Source organism: Pogona vitticeps, chromosome 13 (assembly GCF_051106095.1).
Source record: "Pogona vitticeps strain Pit_001003342236 chromosome 13, PviZW2.1, whole genome shotgun sequence".
Classification (NCBI taxonomy): domain Eukaryota; kingdom Metazoa; phylum Chordata; class Lepidosauria; order Squamata; family Agamidae; genus Pogona; species Pogona vitticeps.
Window position 1 is genome coordinate 11,530,510 of NC_135795.1, and position 25,252 is coordinate 11,555,761.

Genomic DNA, 25,252 nt, shown 5'->3' on the forward strand with positions numbered 1-25,252 from the left:
TCTGGAATGCCATGATCCTTGTTTTCTCTACACAAGTTTGTCTCTTCTAATGCACTCCGTCCTAAAACCAGAAAGTCAAGAAATTGGGAAGCAGCTTTAGATTTAAAAATTAAAATCAAAACAAAAGACCAATTAAAGCATGTTGTACCACTAGAACAAAATATCATACTTTTAAAGAAGAAAGCACCAGAACTTCCAAAGTTTTGGGGGGCAAGGAATCTTTAATACAAAATAGAGCAAGACAGCAATTGAGCGAGAGATTGAATAAGTACATTTAAAAAAAGGTTTTGTGGAATTTTCTTCAGTGAAGCTCATCAGGCAAACACTTTATTTTGTAGCTTTAATTTCCTTATGTACATCTTTATAAGGCCAATTATAGTTTCATTACCAAATATTTCAGCAAGTTGCAAAGGTGTCAGCCTTCCCATGGGGCTTTCGACATCTGCAGTAGCATTCAGCAATAAATAGCAAATTCCCAGATGCCCTAAACAGATACAGAAAAGAAAGAGAAAGATATGATTTGCTATTTAAGTATTTTCTACCATAATATGATTCTGCTCACACTTAGTCAGAATATTCGTCTGTCCATGTTGTTATTTGTTACATGCACTTTATAGCCTTCCTCTTCTCCAGTGAGCTTATGGAATCTATAAATTACTATCTTTCTTCAAAGATGTCCAGTATAATCTATTTCCCAGTGATGGGGTATTGCACTCCAGACCAATGTTGATCCATGCCCAAGCTGGACTTTTTTAGTCAAGCTGTAGGGCTACATCTTTTGGGGACTGGGCTGATGTGATTCCTCAACTGATGGATAGGTAGCTTTAAGGGAGATCACTTCCTGCAAAGTGACCTTTTCCAGTGCAATCAGACATACACCTTTCCTGCTTTCTGATCACACCCTGAGTCTCCTTTTGCATCCTCTTTATTTGCAGTGTATAATTGGTCACCTTATTTGGAAGCACTTCCTGGAGTTTCACAGGGTTCTAGGATAAATAAGCATACATAAAGGCTGACCATAAGACTGGGGTTCTCACCATTAATTCCAATATCTATTGCTCCTCACCTTATTTCTAGCGGAACCACTAGTGCATTTAATAGGATTATCTGACAGAATAACTAGCACATACAAAATGTGTACAAATCTGTGTTCCCCTTTGTCCTCTTTTTTGCAAACCGTAAGTTTGCAAAACCTTACTATCATCACTGAGCCTTTCCATAGCAAAGGTATAAAGCCTTCTATTAAATGGTTGTTGTAGGTTTTTTGGGCTGTTTTGGCCGTGTTCTGGAGGTTTTTCTTCCTAACACTGCGCCAGTCTCTGTAGCCGGCATCTTCAGAGGACAGGAGTTAGAACTCTGTGGGTTGTAACTCCTGTCCTCTGAAGATGGCAGGTACAGAGACTGGTGAAACGTTAGGAAGAAAAACCTCCAGAACACGGCCAAAGAGCCCGGAAATCCTACAACAACCATCAGCTCCCGGCTGTGAAAGCCTTCGAGAATACATCTTCTATTAAAGTTTTATGAACAGAAAGTATTCAGCAATATTGCTTCATCTGTTTCAACATAACAATTTGCTACATAGCTCAGATCTTAGGTCCCTTCATCTAGATCTTCCAAGACATTGGATTTTGTCTATTCAGTTACAAGGGTTTCATAAATGTTCTTAATCACTTCCGAGGTAGCTGAGAAACAGATGGGCAGATTAGAAAGGGGGGGGGGGTCTTAGTAGATTTCAAATGTACAATTAAAACTTAAAACATGGCAATAGGGAACACATTATTATGTATTTTAGCTGCTAAAATTTAGCACACATTTATGCAAATAGTAAAACACCTGTTCTAACTCAAAATTTTATTACGAACTGAACAATAGAACTTCAGCAACATATCATGGGGAAGACAAGATCTTCCAGCTTGTCAAAAACATGCAGGTATGTCTGGTATAGTGTAGCACATACATAATAATTTTGCAAGTCAAACAGGACCACCTACAAGTATGAGAGGTTTATTTAATTATCAATGTGCTTGACTTCTCCTTCCCTTGCAGTAAATGACAAAGAAAGCAGTTGTGGTATCTATAATGATGTGTTGTTATGTGCCGTCAAATCAGAACCAATTCCTGAGTTCTAGTCAGTCTATCCAGTACACCATACTGAGCGCTGTCTAAAATTATACTCGTATTAAAGGTGCACATGTACTACATAGCTAGAAGAGTTTAATGTCACATTGAGTATCATGACGGTATCCTAAAGAATCCTCAGATTTAAAATTTGTCGAGGTACTTAAAATTAACTGCTTAGAGTCCTGTAGTACATTAGCCTAAACTACAGCAGAAAATTCCATGTATCCCATTAGACTATAAACCCCAGGATCCCTTAGGATGGAGGCATGGCAGTTAAAATGGCGTCTGACTCCTGCAATTGTACAGTGCACATAGTCCTTCTGGCACAATTACAGTACATGATACCAGAAATCTATGCCCCTCTTCTATTACATAAATCTCACTGTCAACGTCCCAATCAGAGTTATTCATTTGCAACACCAGATTGATTCTGTGTGATCACGGATCTTCAATAACTCAACTAATTTGGCCCTAACGAAAAGTGGCAAAACACCTATTTGCTTCTTTGTCACTGTATCACTGTTTAAAATATTAACAGCCTGCCTTTTCGCCTGTCAAGAGGTCTTAAAGGCAGGTAACAATCCATGAGAATGAATACATAAATATACAGAATAAACTTTTCTTAAAAGGCAGTGGTGACTTGAAAGACTCCAGAAGAATGATGAAAAATGTTCCAGGTGTTCAATATAAATACTGTAACAGAATTGTTATAAAATCAACACCCAAGAGACAAAAACATCCAAAATATTACCAAAAACAATAGCAAGATGTAGTGGAGTTGCCCCGTCGCACTGCGAATTCTGGACATTCACATTAATTCCAGGGTAGTGCAAAAGCAAAGATACAAGATGCATTTTTCCAGTGTTTACTGCAGCATGAAGTGGTGCATTTCCATTTTCTGCGGCTTGGTTTATATCAGGTATAGGAGGTGCCTAGAACAAAAGAGCAAGACAGAAAAAAAAATCAGGAGGAAATAAAGTTCACCAATCAAAGCAGATTTAAAGATTGGCTAAAGTGACATCAAACCTGGGGGTATAGTCCCCCTTTTCTGTTGAGAGTGGTATTTTATGGGATAATCTTTCAGGGACTGCATGTTGATGATGAGTGGAGTCAGAGTTGGCACTGGGAAGAGATACTGACAAAAGTAAGTATCTGTCTCACCCCCACCTCTCTCTCTCTCTCTCTCGTGCCACCCTTTCCCATTTCTCTCTCTGCTACCCTCTCTTTTTCTTCTTTCCTTGTGCCAACTCTTCTCTGGTCTAGGATTAGTACAGTTGAAATCCAATAACACCTGGAGAACCACAAGTTGTCCACTCCAGATAAAGTAAGTCCCATGTTTGGGATCATATGCATCATGTATTCATTTATCACATTTATCCTAGCTTTCCATTAACACAATAGTGCTCAGACCAACTAACAAACATCGTAAGAGCTTTTGAATGTACAATAATAATTATCAAAAGAGTTTAAAAGGACAGATTGAACAGAAAGTGGGAAATGTACTGTACAATCTTGGAGCAACATAGATGTAAAACCTCTCTTACCATCCATGAAGTAAGCCTTAGCCATTTATAATTATTTTCAAGAGGCCGTCATACAGACCCAGCCCCATGATTCCCTTAAAGAGAACATTTTCCCAGATACTAGGCTGATCAGTTGGTATGGTAGAGCTCATGATACCAACAGGTGTACTCTAAGTATTGCTGAACTTGTATCCAACCCATTTATCTCTTAGCTCAACCGACATGCAGATCATGGAATATTCTATTTCTTCACTACAAAGTCCCGGAGTTTCCCAGGCATCCTGGACATTGGACATGCCTGCTGTGGAATTATGGAAACCATAATCCCAAAAGTAGTATTTCCAAGCTGTGGCTAAACCACAGGAGCTATTTAGAGAAAGGTATGGAATAAATGAATCAATGAACGGGCTTACAGAATCAAAGTATCAGGAAAAAACAAAATAAAAATAAAAAAGAAGACAAAAACATTGTGGCACCTTAAGGACTAACTGCTATATTTTACTTTGAGCTTTCAGAGTAAGTGAACTTGTCCATGAAAGCTCATATAACAATCAGTCATCAAGATGCCACATTTTTGTCTTATTTGTTTATTTTTCTCTTGTGTTTGCCTGATATAGCACAGACTAACATGGTTTTCTCTTGTAAAAATAATAGTAATTACATGTCCTCAAGTAGCTTCTGACATGGTGACCCATTCCAGGGTTCTCTAGGTACAGAGTACTCAAAATAAGTTTACTGTTCCCTTTTTCTGGGGGCTTCCTGGGACTGTGCAGCTTTCCCAAGACCACACAGGCTGGCTGTATTCGCAGGAGGCATAGTGGAGAACTGAACTGCCAGCCTCTGGCTCTGCATCCAGATGCCTCACTCAATGAGTAAAATTTACACCGAAAAAGCAATTTTACCAATTCTGTGCATCTTCTCCACAGAAATAACTATTGTTTCCCATGGAGCTTGTGTCTATGCAAAGGTTACACAGAAGTGCAGTCTGAAACATCTTTCAAGCCTTAAAATGTAAAACAAAATCTTAAAAAAATCTACAAAAGTCAATAGAATGAAATTTACACAACTGACCATTTCAAGGAAATAGTCCAGAATCTTAGACTGCTCATATATAGTGGCTAAAAATAAAAGATTTCTGTTTTTGTTATCAACAACACCAAGGTCCAGCTTCTGGTTTCTAACAAGATAATCCAAGACATCCGCATATCCCAGCTGAACAGTTTGTAGAGCTCTGAGGAAGAAAAAAAAGCAAAAGATGTTAATGGAATACAGAAACGCAAGACGACTTTGATCAGCTACATTTTCTAAAGGGACGGATTGGCAGATCTCATTTACTTTCAGTAAATAAACTTTGCGCTTACTTATTTATTAAGATATTTATAAACCATCCTTCATCGAAAGGTGGGAAAGCAATGAACAATAAATGTAACAAAAATGGTTCTACAAAATGCAACAACAACAAAATAAAATACAACCATAAAATAGCAATTAAAAAAAAAGACAACAGACCAATTTGTAAATGCCCAGACAAACAAAAAGATTCAGCACCAATCAAACCTCGATAGAGAGGATGTTCCTAAAAAGAGGTATCATAAAACAGAAGACTTTTCCTAGCTGTCACATAACAAACAGGAATTACTCTCTCTCAGGGCAGATTAGCATAGAGATTTTTTTGGATATGTAGTTCCCAATCTGTTTATGGCTGCAAAGGCATGACACTTTGCACTGGAACAAGAAGGAAATAGATAACCAGTGAAACTTTCTTAGAAACAGTGTAATGTGATCACACCTACCGTGTTTTCCCGAAAATAAGACAGGGTTTTATATTAATTTTTGCTCCAAAAGATGCATTAGGGCTTATTTTCAGGGGATGTTTTATTTTTTTCATGTACAACAATCTACACTGATTCAAATATAGTCATGTCATCTTCTGGTTGCTGCACAAGGGTGGAGGGCGAGCTTTCACTTAACTGGGGCTTATTTTGGGGGTAGGGCTTATATTATGAGCATCCTGAAAAATCATACTAGGGCTTATTTTCAGGTTAGGTCTTATTTTTGGGGAAACAGGGTATTAACATGCTAGTGCTGGATAAGGCACAATAGATTGAAGCTGAATCTTGATGAGATGTGTGCCCTGTTGGTAGCACGTTTTTGTGTTTGTTTTTTGTACGCTGGAACTAGGTGTGCAGTCTACTTTAGATGGGGCCAGACTCTACTTAAAAGAGTATTTACATAGCCTTGGGTATTCCTCAATAAAGCACATTTTATATTCCTCCTTCATACATGGTGGAGGATAAACAGCCTTACTGTTGTAGTGATGCTCGCTACAACATGAAGGCACATTGTCCAGCAAAAACAATCAGGTATGTTTGTTGGGGGGGGGCAGTGATTCAAAACAGTAATTTCAATTGGACATAACGGTAGTGAATTCCTTAACCAATCAAATCGAATAAGATTCATTTGAGTAGATAAAAGCCCCTCCGAAAAAATGAACTCTCTTGTATTTCAGCAAACACATCTTCTCCTTCACCTCCTTATCATTCTCATTTACTAGCTACATTTATTCCCTGCTTTACCTTCTTAAATTTATTGTCAAAACCACCCTTGCAAGGGAGGCCAGTCCTATGAGAGAGTGTGGCAGGGCTAAGGCCTGCTCAGTGAGTTTCATGGGGACTTGAATCTGGATCTCCCAAGTCTTAACGACTACATTACTCTGGGCTTTGAAGGACCCTTGACCACAATTCAGGAGCTCTGATGCATAGATCAAAGAGTTTTTTAAAAGTAATTTTCCATAAAAGTTGAACCCCTCTGCACAGCTAGACTCTATTTCATCACACAGGAGAAGAGGGAGCCTCTGCGTGTAGCCAACCAAAGAATATTCCCAGTCACCTACTCTGCATGGCTGCTTCTATATCCCTTCAATAGCATATCATCTCCTTTCTCCCAGTAGGCTATGATGCAAACTGGTATGAAGTATGAGCAACATCCGGGGACAATAAATAGGCCTGTGTATAGCGTATTATACACTCACCACACCAGTTGTCTAATACTTGTTATATGCTTTCACATTGGAACTGACTTACAGCAACCTTAACAGGGCATTCAAAGTACAGGAGATATTTAACGAGTTCCACACCTCCAGTGAGTTTCCATGGCTGAGTGGGGACTCGAACCCACGACTCCATCCACAGCACCACCCTGGCTATCCTTGTACGATACTTAGGTAGCTCTAATTATGATCATTGCAAGGACCATGGAATAAAAGATACAAAACACCCCAAGGGGCACATTGTGGTCAAGAAAATGACAGTTTCCTGATCACTAAAATTAAAGAAAATTGGTAGGTGGATCCAGTTCTGGAAAATGTGGATATTATTGTGCACTACTGCAGACTAAACAGGCTGATTTCATCACATGAAAGGAATTTTAAGAGAGACACTTCTGTGAGAGAACATTATTGTTTTCACAACTTTTACAGACAACCATAAATCAAAGAATCTGTGGATGCAAACACCCGCAGACGGGCATAAATCAAAAGCAGAGCTTGGACAAGTCGCTTTTGGGAATGGAATTCTAAACAATCTCCCCAGCCAAAAAGTAACTTTTCCAAGCTCTGATCAAAAGTCCTGTTCAGGTGGTAAATTTATGGAAAGATCACACTTGCTTGTCCTGCCATTGTCAGGTTGAGTGATCAGGTCTTGGAGTGGGGTTGCTATTAAGATTTGCTTGAACACAGGCAGAGCTTTCCATCTGTAGAATAGTGTGTTATTAGGGTTTCCAGTGACACAGGGACGTGGTGGCGCTGCGGGTTAAACTGCAACGCCACTGGGCTGCAAGGTCAAAAGATCAGCAGTTCGAATCCACATGACGGAGTGAGCTCCCGTTGCTTGTCCTAGCTCCTGCCAACCTAGCAGTTTGAAAGCATGTAAAAATGCAAGTAGATAAATAGGGGCCACCTTGGTGGGAAGGTCACGGCGTTCCGTGTCTAGTCACGCTGGCCATGTGACCACGGAAACTGTCTATGGACAAATGCTGGCTCTACGGCAGGAGTCTCAAACTGTGGCCCTCCAGATGTTCTTAGCCTACAGCTCCCAGAAGCCTTCAGCACCACCTCTGCTGGCCAGGATTTCTGGGAGTTGAAGTCCAAGAACATCTGGAGGGCCACAGTTTGAGACCCCTGCTCTATGGCTTGGAAATGGGAATTAGCACTGCCCCCTAGAGTCGGACATGACTGGACAATTGTCAAGGAAACCTTTTAGTGACACAGGGAGGGTGAATCTACTTATGTTCAATGAAATACAGTGAAATTTAACCCATCAATGCTGAGAGGTCAGGAATTGAGGAGGTGGCTGCATGCAGAGATGTAGAGACAGGCCTACGCATGCTCTCATGTTCTTTTGTACTGTATATGTTTATGTAGCTCATTGGCTAAATAGCTCAGGGAGTTTGGTAACTGGTTGCAGAGACAAAGTTTGGGAGTCTGATTCCACACTGTGCCTTCTAGGAGAAGGGCCAGCTTCTGTGTAAACTTCAGCTCTGAGAAGAAGGAAATGATAAACTACTTCTGAATTCTCTATAGCAGTGGTTCTTAACCTTTGTTACTCAGATGCTTTTGAACTGCAACTCCCAGAAACCCCAGCCAGCACAGCTAGTGGTGAAGGCTTCTGGGAGTTGCAGTCCAAAACTCCTGAGTAACCCAAGGTTAAGAACCAGTGCTCTATAGTACTGTTTCCCAACCTTTTTTGAGATATGGCCCTCTTTTATAATAGCCAAGTAACCTGTAACCCCGGCCATATTATTTGCATAATTCTTTTTTTAATGGGGCAATGAAATGGCTGGATAGCTGTGGTTTAGGTATCTGGCTGTGGAGCCAGAGGTCAGAGTGCAATTCCCCACTGTGCCTGCTACAAATAGAGCCAGCCTATGTGGCCTTGGGCAAGCTGCGCAGTCCCAGAGAGCAACCAGAATGGGAAACCACATCTGTGTATTCTCATGTACAAAACCCTGAAAAGGGTTGCGTATGTCAGACTTGAGCTGACAGTACACAATTACAATAATAATTATTAACCTTGTTTAGGCATGGCACTGGAAACTGGCCTTCCAAAAATTACCTTGTTAGGACTATAACCTGGCTTCTCCTGTCACTGGCCATGCCACCTGGATGAATATGGGAGCTGAAGTCCAAAAAAAGTAACATTTCCAAGCTTTTGACTGCAGAGTACTAAAAGCATGTGCAGCGTTCCACACTAAAGGCCAGATGTATTGGATTTCAAGTTTTGGGAGGGCGGTTTGGTGGGTGAGGAGGTTTGAAGGGGTGGGGCAAAGCCAAGGCAAAAGGGTAGGCAAAAAATTACAATGTTATTCTAAATCTCTTATTGCCAGTGACTAAAGCTTAGAACAGCTGGCTCATCCTTTTGCAATGGGAGGAAACAGAAAAGATGACATCACTGAATGATGACATCATGAGAAAGAGAGTGTCGGCGTCTTGAAAGCTCAGCTGGGCCAGACTGGAACCCTGGTACATAAAGCTCTTCACATTGCTCTAGCTGGCCCCCATTATCAGGTCCATCCCTCCAGTTTTCCTGATAATGACAACTGATTTGTGCTTTAGTGCATCTCGAGGTGCTAGTTTAAATTTTCTACAGTATCCCAGTGGGCCCTCAAGATACCATTGCACCATCTAATTTAGTTATAGTGTAACAGATTGTGTACATGTGGTATTATTATTGCTACCTTGTGCTACTTTAAATTGTATTATGTGTTATAGTTACATTGGATATACCTACTGGTCAGTGACCGTAATAAAGTGTACAGTATATAAAATCATTGCATCAGGGCATTATGGAGAATATCAATGATGTCGGAATATCAATGTAGGAAATTAAAATGACAGCACCAGATTTCCAGGTGGAAATCAGTAATGCCACAAAAGCTGAGAGTCCAGGACAGGTATGAGTGACACTTTCCATTATGAAGGACCGTGAAGAACTATCAAGATCTAACTCTCAGATTTTCTACCTGATTTTGTACTGGGGGGGAATGTATATTTTAACAAAAAACAGAAAGGTTCCTACTTTAAACCTTAAACTGCTCAGACTTCATTAGCCATCTGCTCCCCTCCTCAACCATCCAGTTGTGGTGGATTATACGCCCATATCCTATGAAAAAGATGCACTTATGTACATAACTGTCTGAAGATATGTATACATTACCAGATTTTCTTTAGTTTTGTTTCTCAGTTAAAAGTGATGATAATTAAACCTGGATTTTCTACAAAGATAATCTATGCAAGAGGCTTAAAGACAGTGGTATAATAAGGCCAGGACTTGCAGGGTCAAAGCACTGGGACTTTTGATGAGCAGGATAATAATAACATCTGCCATCTCTCTAGCTGCAGTCCTCAGGGCAGCTGGAATGGGAGGGGAAGGGATGTAATTTTTCCATAACAATATACTGTTATGTGTTTGCCTTGTCATTATCCAAAAAGGCAGGTCTAAGCCACCCCTATCATATTTTGGAGCAGCATAGTCTTAGATAGCCAAATAAGAGCCATTAGCTTTACAAATAACCTACTACTGCTAGAGATTAAAATGGCTAAAACTGGTTTGATTATATAGATTAAGAGTGTGAATTATACGGCCCGTGGGCCTCATTTACTTCCCTGAGGCCTCTTGTGTAAACCCCGCAGCCTCCCCTCGGTCCTGAAAAGCCCTTCCTGGATACATTCTTGTGCAGAATGCTCCAAAGGAAGAAATTTCTTTTTTTGGAGGGGGGAGGGACAAATTGCATGCTTAGAAAACCAACACTAAATTCTTGGGCACTTCCAATTTCATCAGAAAGGATGCGTACTGTGGGAAAGTAGCCAGGGAACTATTACCAGGCCTGCCCGGCAACAGTTGATGAGAGAACTCTCTGATAAAAAAGACACTGCAGACTTTATCTTGTTAGTATTCAGGTACCGGTAGAGAAGAAGAAGATGGATACCTTCTTCACCCCAGACGTTTTTATTAAGCAGGCAAAACAAGCAAAATTAGCATAAGATAAGAATTTGGCCATAGAGGCGTCGTGTGGTTATCAGTCTTAAGGCATTCCACGCCTGCGCACAACGAGAATCACATAACAATGGGATGATTATAAGGAGAATCACAGGAGAATGCATGATTATACTAAAATAATGATTATGTTAAACATCACTGATGTATCCCTAAACAACCACAAAATGGAGCTCTAAACTACAAAATCCCCACAGCGTACAATCCAGGAGATAAAAACGGAGTATATGCAGCCTCTGATGCCTTTCTCCACTTCAGATACTGTGCAACACAGCTGTCTACCTCTTCTTTACTGGTAACCTGGCTATGGGGTTTGTCGTGATGAACAGCTTCATAACACCACTGCCTACTCCAAGCCACTGTATCCTGGCTAAGGTGGCCACCGACAGATCTATCACTGAAAAGGAGGACACCTATCATATAGAAAGAGGGTGGACACTCATTTGTATTCAGAAATGGTTTGCCAATCCCTTCTTCTGAATGTGTTCTGAGACCCTGTCCCAGACCACAAAGGCCAATTCTTCTCCTACAAGAAACAGTATGAATTTGAACTTCAGGCTCTAATGCTCCAATTAATTGAGCTATCCAGTCAAAAATCACCATAAATACATGGGGAATCATGTTTGCTACCACACTGCATGCAACAGGGAATTCCTGCAACACACTAATGCACGGATGGGCAGTTGCAACAGGGAATTCCTGCAACACACTAATGCACGGATGGGCAGTTGCAACAGGGAATTCCTGCAACACACTAATGCACGGATGGGCAGTTGCAACAGGGAATTCCTGCAACACACTAATGCACGGATGGGCAGTTGCAACAGGGAATTCCTGCAACACACTAATGCACGGATGGGCAGTTGCAACAGGGAATTCCTGCAACACACTAATGCACGGATGGGCAGTTGCAACAGGGAATTCCTGCAACACACTAATGCACGGATGGGCAGTTTCCTTGAGCACAGGGGGCACGGCCCCACCTCAGCCTCTCTTTAGCCAGCTTGCTCCTACCTCCTCAGCAAAGGACCTCAGCTATGTTATCTCCCTGTCGAACTACCAGCCCCCATCAGTGGGAGCACTGTTGCTACGTGTCATTATGTTGCTTCTGACTTATGGCAACCCTACCTAGAGTTTTCAAGATACATGAGATGCTGGAAGGAGTGTTCAGCCATGGCCAACCTTGGGTGAGTTTCCATGGCTAGGTGGGGATCTAGCACTCTTATATATTACACCAGACAGGCACACTTCCTCACACTGGAGGGGGTACTAGGGAGAAGAATTTAAAAAGGGCAGTAGGTACTGTAGGAGCATTTCTAACTTAGGGATAAGGTGTGCGTTTATGCTTCTTATCCGAGTGCTCCAGTAAAATTAATGTTGCACATTGGTGAGCGTTTGAGCAAAGCCTGCTGGCTTCTCCATGTGCATATGTACATTTTAGCTTCCTTCTCTCTCTCTCTCTTTCTCTCTCCAAATAGTACAAACATTTGCCTTTGGCTCCACCTGGACATCCAAAGTCCTCCCAGCACTGGCTACAGTGACTTTCACCCGCATGTCACAATGTGCACCACTAGTTACTATACCACGATACAATTCTGAGGGCCTAAAACATTGCCAGTGTGTCACTCGGCAGATAATTTTCAGTATCACACACACGGGCTCCCTCTAGGGTATTTTACTGTGACAGGCCATTGACACAAAGAAACTCCCATTCATGTGGCATGTTTTTCTCACTAGTATAAGACCCTCCCCCCCACACTTTTTATTTATATCATATTCTTTGTTACCTTTAAAACTCTAGATCTACCACCCTCTAATAGCCTCAGAAATAGACATGAAAAATTCGGGGCCAATTGCATGCTTGTACAGTGGTGCCTCGCTTAATGAGTGCCTCGCTCAACGATGAATTTGCATAATGATGGCCTTTGCTGGAAATTTTGCTGCCTCACCTAACGATGTTTCCTATGGGGGATTTTCACATAACGATGTTTGGGACCTTGCTTCACTTAACGATGACAGTTTTAGGTCCCCTGTTTCGCTTAACATTTTTTTTGACAGCCCTGTTTTCATTATTTTAAAAATATTCTAAAATGTTTAAAATGCTTGGAATCATTAGTGCACCAAATAAAACCTTCGTTAAAGTAATTTGGCTTCGTTCTGAGTCTTTTTGAATTTTTGGTGATTTTTTTTCGCCATTGAAATGTATTGAATAGGCTCCTATTGGAACGGATTAACGGGTTTTCAATGCATTCCTATGGGAAATGGTGTTTTGCTTAACGATGTTTTCACATAACGATGTTTTTAATGGAACCAATTAACATTGTTATGCGAGGCACCACTGTAATTTGCAATCCGTCTTCTGTTCTAGTGATAATCTCACTGCCTTTCTCTCATTCTCTCTCAGCAACAGCCTCAAAGGGCCCACAGCTTTTCGGGCAATAAGCGTCGAGCAAAGCAAGGCCAGGAATAAAGTCATTTGGCAAATGCTTGGGTGGATGAAAAAAACGCCAAGGTAAACTCCGTAATGATGGCAAAAATATTAGGAGATGCCTTGAACAACAGAGAAAAGTCTTGATGTCCTCTTTCTTGTGCCAGAAACGTGCATACGATTGAAGCTAAAGCTCATTGTTGATCCCAACTAGAGCAGAACCATGAAGTCAACAGAATTTAAAGGCTTGTCTACATGTGGCATTCGGAATGAGAGGGCAAGGGCTAAATAGGGTTACCAGGAGGCCCGGTATGCCATTTAGAGCCATCCTCACATCCAAATGGTAGATGGACCTGAAATGACCCTTTTTGGCCACAGCAGCCTGCTGGTAATTTGCCACTATTGTGGCTTTAAAAAAGAGCCATTTCACAATATTGGTGGATGAATTGCAATTAATTGATGGAGGGGCTGTGGAAGTGAAAAAAAAATTACGTGTGTTTTAGAGCAGTGAATATTTACTGCATCACTTTTCAGACGTAAAAGAGGAATGGAAAGAAACATGTATTTCGGCAGTGCAGCCCAGCCTATCAATTTGCCTGCTGTCAAAATACACATTTGCTTTCCATTAGTCTTTTAGGTCCTTAAAGTGATGCAATGCATATTTGCTGCCCTTCCACACACTTATTTTTTTTCCACTTCCACAGAGCAGAGGAAGTAATTAATCTTCAGTATCATGAAGTGGCTGTCTTTTTTAAGCCACTTCATGATATTGGCAAATTAGAGAAAGGCTCACTTTTGGTCCATTTCCAGCAATCACACATGCTGGAAACGGCCCAAACCACAGCAATCCGAAACAAAAAAACAAAATGGCATCACGTTTTCTGCTGCTGGTTTCCATTAGGATCTGTTAATAAGCTGCTCTTTTTGACAACTGATGAAATCAACTGACATTTTACAGGTTTGATTTTGTCAGTTCTCGTCAACTAAAACGGGAGGGCCACGGCACCTCCCATTGGCCCTAGCCAACACAGCTAATGCTAAAGCAGGATTGAAGCTGAAGCTGAATGACATCTGGAGGACCTCAGATGTTTAAAAGAAACAAATACTAAACCAGCCACAGGGATAGTTGGTGGTGAGACAACTAGACAGTATCAGAGCCCAGATTGTCTCAAATAATAATGGATCTGTTGTAAGTTTGTGGCTTCGTTGTGAACACATACAACCGGTTTGCTGGGTAGACATCCAGTCCATATACAGTTGTGCCCTGCTTTACGATTGCCCCGCATTATGATGAAACCGCATTACGATGATCTTTTTGCAATCACTTTTGCGATCGCAAAACGATGATCTGAATAGGGGTTTTTCGCTTTGCGATGATCGGTTCCCTGCTTCAGGAACCGATTCTTCGCAAAATGACGCTTTTCCTCCAGCTGATCGGCGTTTCAAAATGGCCACCGGGTAAATAAAATGGCTCCCCACTGTTTTCTGGGACGGATTCCTCGCTGCACAAGCACCGAAAATGGCCACCCTATGGAGGATCTTCGCTGGACGGTGAGTTTTTAGCTCATTGGAACACATTAAACGGGTTTTAATCCATTTCAATGGGCTTTTTATTTTTGCATTACGTTTCCGTTCTACAGCAATTTCGCTGCAACGAATTATCCTCGTAATGCGAGGCACCACTGTAAAAGGTGCGCAGAGCTTATAAGGACGGGAAATGGAACTCAAACATCCTGTGGCTAGTCCAACCCAAAGCAGACCTATTAAATCAATAGGGCTCTGATAAGTGAATATTTGCTAAAGTCCCACTGATTCAGTAGTTCTTTGTGGTTTCTGTGATTCGCACATATGGGTTCCTTCTGCACCTGTGCAGACATCCTTGTAATCTTCCAGAGCCTAAAAGCCACTCTTCCCTCCCTCTGCCAGTGCACATGTGACACGACCCAACTCCAGTTGCAAACAAGTGGATTTAGCCCAAAGTCTTAAGAACCTGATCCTGAGATTCAGCTCCTATGGAAAAATTTGCCCGCTAGTTCCCTGGGCCCTGGTCATTCTGTCAATATCCACCTGCCCTTTTCTACATGAAAACAGAAGGAAGAATCAAAAGGAGGGGAAGCAGAAGCTAATAGCAGATCAGGCTGAGCATGGCAAAGCTGGGGAACAAGACAGAAAAAAAAAACTTATTTAGAGTTTATAAATAGTGTCTTTATTCATTTCAATGCCGCTCAACATAAACCATCCAGTGGTATTTTATTTTCATATGTAAATCATCACACTTAGCATATAGTTACCAGCTTTGACACACTAGGCTAATTGCTATGACAAGAGTGAGAGAAAAGTGTAAAATTCACGACATATGCAGGGGTAACATCTGGATGCTGAGAAAAGCATCAGTATTAAGACAAAACTAGATCCCCACATGGAATAGATTTAAAACATGTTATCTTTATCGCCCTCATGTGGTGCAAGCCGGGAACTCCACCACCTGCATCAAGAAACTCAAAATACTTCCACAAATATTAACGTGTTTCTCTTCTGTAGCTGTTGTCAAGCAGTTCCAACAGGCTGCAGAATTCCCATCCTCAAGCTATTTCTTAATGAAATTTAAGTTCAAAGGTGATTACTATAAGCACTGATCATGCCAACACTCAGTCAGACATAGAAGGTGGGTCGTGACAGTAGAGCACATGCTAGAGCAGGGTGAGTAATGGTGACTATAGTTTCCCATAATCCCTGACTATCGGCTATGCTAACTAGCTAATGGGCTAAAAGGAGGAGGAGGAGGACCCCATCCCTGTGCTTGAAAGGAATCAAACATGTTCTTTGCATGTGGGACGTGGTGGCGCTGTGGGCTAAACCGCAGAAGCTTGTGCTGTGGGGTCAGAAGACCAGCAGTCGTAAGATCGAATCCACGCAACGGAGTGAGCACCCGTCGCTTGTCCCAGCTCCCGCCAACCTAGCGGTTCGAAAGCATGCAAATGCAAGTAGATAAATAGGGACCACCTCGGTGGGAAGGTAACAGTGTTCCGTGTCTAGTCACACTGGCCATGTGACCACGGAAGATTGTCTTCTGACAAAACGCTGGCTCTATGGCTTGGAGACGGGGATGAGCACCGCCCCCTAGAGTCGGACACAATTGTCAAGGGGAACCTTTAATTGTCTCGATCCTGCAGAACTGGGTGTAGAACCCAGGGAGAGGTTCCAGGATTCTCAGCAGAGCCATTTCTCCTCTTCAAGAGCACAAGAAAAACATCTCGGCTCAAAATTTAAGGAACTGATTACCAAAAGATTTTGCAACATATTCATTAACTAAATTTACATTTTGCCTTCCTTCCACGGGGTGTTATGGCAGCATGAACAGTTTTTCCCCTTGCAAACCATTTTTTCACAACCACCCGATAAGGCGGGCCAGATTGAGACCAAGAGGGACTGGCTCAGGGTCAGCCTGTGAGTTGGCCTGCTCTGCGAAGGAGAGAAAACTCAATATCCCGTCTCAATTCAATACTGTACCCAAATCAGTGCAATTCACACAGAAGGCTTAGAAAGAGGCCAGTCAGTGGCAAAGTACCACAATGTTTATATGGAACCCCATCAGGCCAAAATTGTATGTCATTGCATGTCAATTACTATATGGAACAGTGGGGAGGGGGGGAATGCCCTGATGGCATTTGTTGGCCACAGTAAAAGTCGGTCATCTTGGATTGCCAGAACAAGTTCTGGCAGTTTCCACCCCATGGGCACAATCAAGCCCCAAAAGGTTCCAGAGCAAGATCCTCCTCCCTCTGGCCAGCGGCAAAGAAAGGAATCCCCATTGTTATCACTAATCAGTGACACAAGATCAGTGATAAGAGCTGAAATATCCTTCTGCACTATGACTGGACACACTCCATTCAAAGGAGTCTGTGCTGCTAACTTCAAACAAGAGTCAGATTTAAAACTGTTTATTCCTATTGTTCACCGTCCCACCGAAATGGCATCTGATCCAGCAGGAATCTTTTTGTATCGGCAGGAAGTGGGAAGATCCGTGCTCATCTGCCATCCCTCCAAGCCAGGAAGGGCTGGATGGGAGGAAGGGCTGGATGGAGAGTATGTAGGCACACCGAGACACCTAGTTTCCTGCAATGCTGGTTTTCATCTCTTTCACCATTGCCCCACCCCAAGTTGGCATAGCAAGTCACTTACCCGTACAGTATTTTAAGATTTTAAAGGAGGCTGTCCTGTTTGATGATGATTAGCTAAGGAAAGCTCACTATGTGGTGAGACATTAGCATGCTCACTCTGTACCAGTTCCTAAAACATTCTCCCCATCTGATCCCAGTCCTACTGTCATTTGAGCACCAGGTTAAAACTTATTTGTCATGCATTTTTGAGAGCTGTGCTGTCTTATATTTAGCCTTCTGTCCTGTTTTTATGCTTTCCATTAGTTTTTTACTACAGTTTCATGATCTTATTGTATTATATTGTAATGTATTTTGTTTTTCTAATGCCTCTTATATTCTGATATCCTAGGACGAATGGAAAGCTAAAAATACTTTTAATGCATAGAACCTTCACTTGTATTTAGGGACTATGCAAAATATGCCCTACAAGGATCCTCCATATGTGGGGGCCATGTGCCTATTTTACTGGAGCCAGATCCATTCCAGTTACTTCCCCTCAATATAAATACTGACCAGAGTTATGACAAATTATGATTTAGTCTACTGGAATCAGATTTGTGATATGAGGCTCTGTCTCTGCACACAAGCCATGGTTTATTGACCAGACAAACCCCATTCTGAAGCCGTGCTTCATTGTTGGCTTATAAACCATTGCTTCTTTAAATCCTGGTTTGTCATGTCTGAATACACAAGTAGTGTTTATCTCAGGCTTTTTCCCCCAGCTGGCCATCCCAAATCAGCAGTTGACAAAAGAAACAAAAAAGGGAGAAGACAAGCCACGGTTTGCTTGGTGTACAATTTGGATTGAGCTAACAAACCATAGTTAATAAAAATCATGACATAAGTACTCACCCTTTGAAACTTGGAAATGCAGTTCAACAAGCATCACTACTGAACAATGTCATCAGTGGGGTTCTTGTACACACATTTATTAAAAGGACTGAAATGTCATTGAAAAGTTGTGGATGGGAGTTGGTGGAGGAGTTGCTTTCTCCAGGGGAATCAAGTACACACACAAAGTTTTGCACCAGAGTATAATTCAGCAACGCTATATTAGTAACTTCCATAGTGTCGTTAGAAACAAGCAAAGCAAATAAAACATTTCTCAGTAACGTACACATTATTTCACATTGCAAGGCCTTGCTGTGATTTAGATATGTTCTCTTGAGAAGCATAACCATCTATTCTCTATATTAAAAATTAGGAAGTTTTTCTGTATCCTTAGGTGTCTGCATTTAGCGAAAAAAGAGAGTACCTAACAAGTGAGATCAGTGACATAAACATTAAAGCATCATCAGTGTGCTGTGATTTTTGGCATTTCACACAAAAACTGATTACAGGCACATCTTAACTTCAAGGTTATACAAAAGCATTTCCAAACATGAAGACAACGGCCGTAATCCACCGAGAACCTCTCTCTTATCCAAGCTGAGTGGAAAAGGAGATGCCCCAGCGGGTTATTCCCAAAGAAAAGCAGTGCAGCATTTCCATCAATTCTAGTTTTAAACAATTTTTTAAAGTGAGAAAATATACTACCAAAAAAAGGAAAGCCCTCCCTAAATGCAAGTCAGCTTACCTTTCTTTAACCACTTCACTGGATTGCTTTCTAGTGGAAGAAACAGAGTTCTTGGCGCGTTGCTCGAGCGAGGGTTGCGTACTGACCAATGCCTTATAAAACTGAATTTTAAAAGCATGACATTTAGTTAATTCCAATTTCACCACTATACCAGAAACCTCAGCTTCTCTAAAAATTAGAGAAATCAGTGCCTTATGTACAACATCTATTTTTTAAAAGATCAGTAAACCAACATTAGTTTATCCCAATCACCCTGCATGCTGAAGGTATTTTAGTGCCAAGGCCATTTTAGACAGAATTGTTCATAGGCTGCTTTTCCCAACCTGGTACTCTCCAAATGGTTTGGACTACAACTCCCAGCATTCTTGATCACTGGCTCTCCCGGCTGGGGCTAATGGATTTGAAGTCCAAAATGCCAGTAGAGTATGAGATTAAAAAAAGCTGCTTCAATCTGTTTTCAAAAAGGAAAAGCTTGCCGAGGTATACACACACAGTTGTAGGTGTTGTGCAGATCTCAGCTTCAGACTTAATTGTTACCTCTCTATTTCTCTTGGCCCTACAGGGCTCCAGCATCTTCTACAGTAAAAATTTATTTTCCGCATAGAGATACTAGGAAGCCACCTGCAGTAAAAGTGATAATTACTATTGTATACTTTTTTGCATTATTTTTATCTCCCCCCCCCAATTTATACACATAGCTTGCTACCACCAACTGTTTTGTTTTATTTCTATTTAAGCTTTCTGTATCACGTAAATAATTCTAGTAGTGCAAAAAATAAATCTTTAAAAAGACAGCCCCCACTACCCCAGTATAAAGTGCAAACATTACAAATATGTTATCACGATCCAATCCACAACCCAATTAAGCAAAAGCATCTGAAACTCAGCTGGCATTGGCTTCACCCTGAAATGTACACATCTAGAACGAAAGCCAAATTGGATCTCCTTGGGACTTCTGAATGAACAGAAGCGTTTAGGACTGGAATATGCTCCCACTGAAATCAGACTAATGCTGGAATCAGGAGAGCAATAATAGGGGAATAAGCCTAATATGATGGCTGCACTTGACCTCCAGAAATCCCTAGCTTATGATTCCTGAATTAGTGCCCACTACCCAATAAAAACTGTTTGGCTCCTCCCACTAACGGGAGTAGCATAATTTTGTATATTGACTTATTAAATTTAAATCCCACTTTCTGTTTATAAATGAGAATCAGAAATATATACGCTCGGTGTCACAAAGGCTTGGTGTCCGTCTTAACCATGAATCCTGCCTTGTCTTTCCCCTAACACACCCGAATCTAAAGTCAGAGTTCTAAGCCAGAAAATCTAAAGCCAGAGCGACACAATCTGAATAAGCGACTTGTAGGTACCCACTGCTTTCTCCATTGTTTGAAAGCATAAATCTGGGGATTCCATTTCAGAGGTAAAAATAAGTTTTTGCCTTTAGATTGGTTTCTGATCAGGGTGGATTAAAAAAAAACAATGTTTTTTTTAAACCAAATTGATTTAAATCACAATTTAGGTTTTTAAATTTAAATCATTAAAAATATCTGATGTTTTTAAATTTCAATTGTGATTTGATTTAACTCAAATCCACCCTGTTTTGGGTTACTTTAGCCACTCCCATTGCCAAGAGGAATGTAGTGGGGTATCTGTGAAGGATAAGCCAGGATTCTCCACTGCCTGATACAGCCGAAGTTCAATTATATAGCCGATCAATGGAACGAACTACACCCAACCAGGCTGCATATGTCCTTTATCCACATGCACTACAGTTTAAATCAACAAAAACAAAACACAAATTGTGTGCCTTGCGGGGTCATCCTGCATGCAGCCAACTTATGAACAAGCCATAGTTTGTCGCCCCTGCATGGAAGCATCATGGTTTGCTGAAAAAAGGCAAACCAGGAGACACTTCTTCCCCAGTATACTGTATACATTGTTTGAAAAAAGTACTCCAGTGACAAAAAGCAATAGCTTTATTAGGGTATATTTTGTTCCGGCTTTCTATGTGTGTTTTTTTTTTACTTACATGGCAAGCGGTCACAAAATATGGAGCAATTGTTTACAGCTCTTAAGATAACAATTCCATAGAATGTCTATACTGTACATGATAGGTCTACTTCTGTGTAGATGCTTCAAATGTGACTCTGGAGCAGTACCTTCCAACCTTGGGTCCCCAAATGTTCTTGGACTAAAATTCCCAGCAGCTTTCACCACGAGTAAATATTTCTGGGCCTTGTAGTCCAAGAACATCTGGGGACCAAAGGTTAAGAATCATAGCTCAGCCTAGAGTATTAAAAAGCCCTGTTGGTACATGAGATTCAGCTTTACAGAGATGCAAACTATCCTAACTTCATTAAATTCATCTTCCTTTTAGCTCTGCTGGAATGATTCAACTACTTTTCCGATATACGTCAAGTAGACCCTTGAAATCTGCTTCAATTTGACAAGATTTACCATGAGATATTCAAAAATGCAAGCCATAAATCCCCTGGGCATACAGAATTAGTTGCCTTATTCGCTGGATCCCAATCCTCATGATTAAATCTCACAGATTTTAAAAGATTACTGCAATTCAAATGGATGAGAGGTTTTAAATAGCAAAACACTGGCTGAAATCCTGTTACTTACCATAGTAAGCCATACTGCAATAGGTCCACTAAATCATTGGAGATTTGGTGAGCCAACGCCTTGTAAGTTTCACAGATTCAAATGGGCTTGCTTTCAGTGCGATTTCTTACATCAAAATAACTCAGAACTCAAGTAGACCCATCTGAAACAACGGAACTTGCAGAGGTGCTGACTCATCAAATCCCCACTGATTCAGTGGACCGATTCTAGTTGCTATGCTAAGTGACAGGATTTCAGCCATAGGAAACTGTATCTGAGCTGGGGAACCTATTGCTCTCCAGATATTGTCAGGTACCAATTCCCATCAGGTTCAGCCAGCCTGGCCCAAGGGTGAAGGATGATGAGAATAGCAGTTCTTCAACATCTGGAAAGCCAAACAGCTTGTGTATTACTAAGCCTAAATGAATTTCAGATCAATGGCTTTCAGCCTTTGGTCCTCCAAATATTGCGGTCTTCACCCCTCTTGAAAGTCCCAACCTAGCAGAGCGAACGGTCCAGGTGTTCTGCGACTGAAGTGTCCAATATCTGGAGGGTCAAAGGTGATGATTCTTCAGAAGTCCCTACGTGGCTGGTTCAAATGACGGCCAATGAGAAATATTATCTTGAAAGCCACTGCATCTTGCAATTAGAAAAGCAAGCCTTTGACCCTCTGTGGACTCTTGGCCCCACATCTCTGCCAAAACCTGCAGTACTGCCTTAGCTCTTGAGCAATGCCATCATGCGTCAGCATTATACCTCAGGCTGCCAAGCATCCATGGCTCAAATGGAACGCAGCATCTGTAAATTAAACTGATTTATGTTTTCTAGAAAACAAGACTGTCCAAGCAGGCTTACAAACAAGATGGCAAGTATTTTGCTCTTTTCCCAGAGGAAATGGGAAACTTTAGCAGTTCCTAAAGGCTAGGTAAAAGAACCATCAGCCTCTCATCAGCACAATAAGACCCAGTGACTGTTATGTTCCTGACTCTTTGAGGTAGAGCCTGAAAAGTTACTTTTTTGGAATTTAACATCTGGATTGACAGATGGTTTGTTCTGGGTAGGGTTTTTTTTTCTGAGCATCAAAACTTAAGCCCTCCTCTGACTAGTTCTTATTTGTTAGTGCAAATGCACAGGAAATGACTGCATTGACACCCCCCCTTGCCCTGAACACATGCTTTCTTGGAAATGAGTATCACACATTGCAACCAAATTCCAAGCCAGCATACGACAGTCTTAGGGCTCCAAACATCTGTGACTGCAAAGTGGTAAAACAGCACTAGGGAAATGCATCTGATACCCGAGATTCTTGTGTTGAGATCTTCAGGTGGAAGGTAGGTGATATTACAGAAACATTTTACACATCTAGAGCACCAAGCAATTTTTTAAAAACGAACAAACAAAACCACAACATGAGCACATTTAGTGCTTACACATAAGCTTAAAAGATGGTTATAGTTGCTGCTCCTGCTGTGGGCAGTGCTATTTTAGAGGTGGTTCAAACGTAAAGCCAAACCATGATTTGCAGTGTATGCAAACAAGCTGATCAGAGGGTGTGCAGCTCTCTTTTTCTATCATCTTCTCCAGGATTGCTTCTAGGGATTGCCAATGAATGGGCTCTCAGGGTGCTCCTCCTGTTTGTTTGTTTTTCAGTCTGAATGCAATGCAGATTACGATTTGGCATTACAATGGAATCAGCCCTCTAGGAAAACTATGTACTGCAACAGAAAACAATATATTTGAATAAGCCAATATCATGGTTTGCATGTCAATTTCAAACCATGGTTTCAGATCATAGTTTGCTGACTGCTGGCAAACCATGTTTTGTCAGATGTTACAACAAAAAACTCTCGCAGTCCAAACAAAGGCAAATAAAATTACAAATGTATTCTAACAGCCTCCAACAACTGTCAGAAGTCAGAGGGGCTGCATGTTATGTTCAAGATTAGAGCTTGAAATTGTTACTTCAGAGGGACTATAACTGAGCATGGCCAGGAGGTTTTGGAAGATGAAGACGTGAAAAGAGATTTTTCAAAGTTCTATTTTAGGTGTACTCTTGAACTGCTCTGAAGAGGTCATTTATGTTCATAGCAAAATGTATGATAAGGTTGCATTTCATAGAACACTGAGACTGGGTGAATTTTCTTGCTGTACAATGGAAAATGTGCATGTGCCTCCAAGACATATATGAAACAACTCACAAGAGTGTGATGTTTAAAGCAGCACTTGGAAATACTGTGCTAGGGTTTACATTGAAATTGTTGCTTGGCGTTATATAGTAGGACAAGCAAAAAGATCCATTTAATAAAAACAAGTAACATTTGGAAAAATAACAAACTTTACTCCCAGATGGTTATTTTTAGAATACTAAAAATGTTTGCCTGTCCTGTTGTTTAATAAAAGAGCAACAATCTTAACATCAACGCCTGCACATTACTCCCCAGGTCTGATTCAAATTAATATGCTGATAACATTGACTTGGTGGGATGGTTTCCTTAATGCTGTTCTTCACCTGTTTTGCAGCCTTATATTTTACTCAACAACCCTAAAAATAACAGCATCCTCTCCTTCAATATATTTATTTGTAGCAAAAATATAAATGCCAAAAGTTCAGTGCAGTAAATGGCATTACAGATTTGTAATGACACTAAACTGTCAGTATATATTTCTACTGCAAACAAAATTAAGAGCAGATCAACTGCCTATGATTTCGGCTGCCTATGATGTTATTAATGTATTCAGATAACATCTCGCTATTTTTTAAAAAAATCTGTTGTTTTTGGCACCTGGTGGGTCTTAAAACTACTTCACACAAATTTACAAAACAACCAGTGCTAGCATTGCAGAACGAGTGTGTTTTTTACCTTCACTATTGCATGCCAGAGACTGGCAAGTGCAAAAGCTCGTATAGCTAATAACCACTCTGCTATCTGAGGGTTCTTGGTTGTGTATTGTATATTTGAAAGCATTTCCTTATAGCCGGCTGTATCCGCTGAAGACATGAGGCTCAAGTAGTCAAGAAAAATAAATGGGTTCTGGTTGTATACAAGTGCCAGGGAATATTCGCTCAGCGCAGCAGCAAGAACGGAATTCAGCTCCGAAGACTGGAATTCCGTAGAGTCCAATCCCTCAAGAAAGGCAAGGCTAACTTCATCCTCAATAACCCCCATTTCCAGTTCCAACAGTTGTTGTTTTTGAACGTCCTGGAGCTCAGCCAGCCAGAAATGTGCAAAGCGAACATAGTTATCTCCAAAACGACTCCACTCGCCCATCTCGCTAATGAGATTCTGGGCTCTCTCCAGCCAGCCTGTTGCTCTGGCAGGGTCGAAATACTGGAAGATCTTCTCAAACAGATCTTTTTCAGGAGAGAAAAGCAGACCAGGCAATTCCTTGGAGGACGCAGCAGTATTTACAGCCTCCCTAGGATGAGGCAGCCTTTTTTTGCCAATATGAGGCAGCGGAACAGCCTTGAAGAGAGGACAATTCCTGATCTTGAGAGCAAAAAACTCATTTTGCAAATGATTGTGATCCACAACATGACTGCTGTTTAATAATGAGCGGATGCTTGGAAGACGAAGAATCTCATTCTCCTGACTCAGGGCATTTCCGTGCAATCCATCATGTCCTAAATCATCTTCCCGATCCATATTAAAAGAGAGAGGCAGCACTCGTCTGTCCTCCAAACTCTGCATCGTACTGAGAAACAGTATGTGGTGGGATGCTTCTCATTTGCAGGATTGGACATCAATTAGTTAATCTCGATATGAACCTGAAAAGGA

At 41.2% G+C, this 25,252-nt stretch overlaps 1 protein-coding gene across 3 annotated transcripts in view; it reads right to left on the bottom strand.

Moving 5' to 3' along the window:
• Positions 1 to 201: 201 nt before the first annotated feature.
• LOC110082189 (small integral membrane protein 10-like protein 3) overlaps positions 202 to 25,252 on the bottom strand; it is a 28,122-nt gene continuing 3,071 nt past the window's right edge. The window contains exons 2-6 of one of the 3 annotated variants that reach the window (XR_013539151.1): positions 24,338 to 25,242; positions 18,861 to 18,961; positions 4,716 to 4,875; positions 2,873 to 3,053; positions 202 to 484 (exon numbers count right to left, since the gene is read on the bottom strand). Coding sequence is in view for 2 of the 3 variants with exons in the window: in XM_078381521.1 (XP_078237647.1) it covers positions 315 to 484; positions 2,873 to 3,053; positions 4,716 to 4,875; positions 18,861 to 18,961; positions 24,338 to 25,165 (1,440 nt within the window). In the remaining variant the exon portion in view is untranslated. Of the gene's footprint in view, positions 485 to 2,872; positions 3,054 to 4,715; positions 4,876 to 18,860; positions 18,962 to 22,252; positions 25,243 to 25,252 lie in introns of those variants that run through there. The other 2 variants (XM_078381521.1, XM_072982991.2) reach the window with 2 other exon arrangements.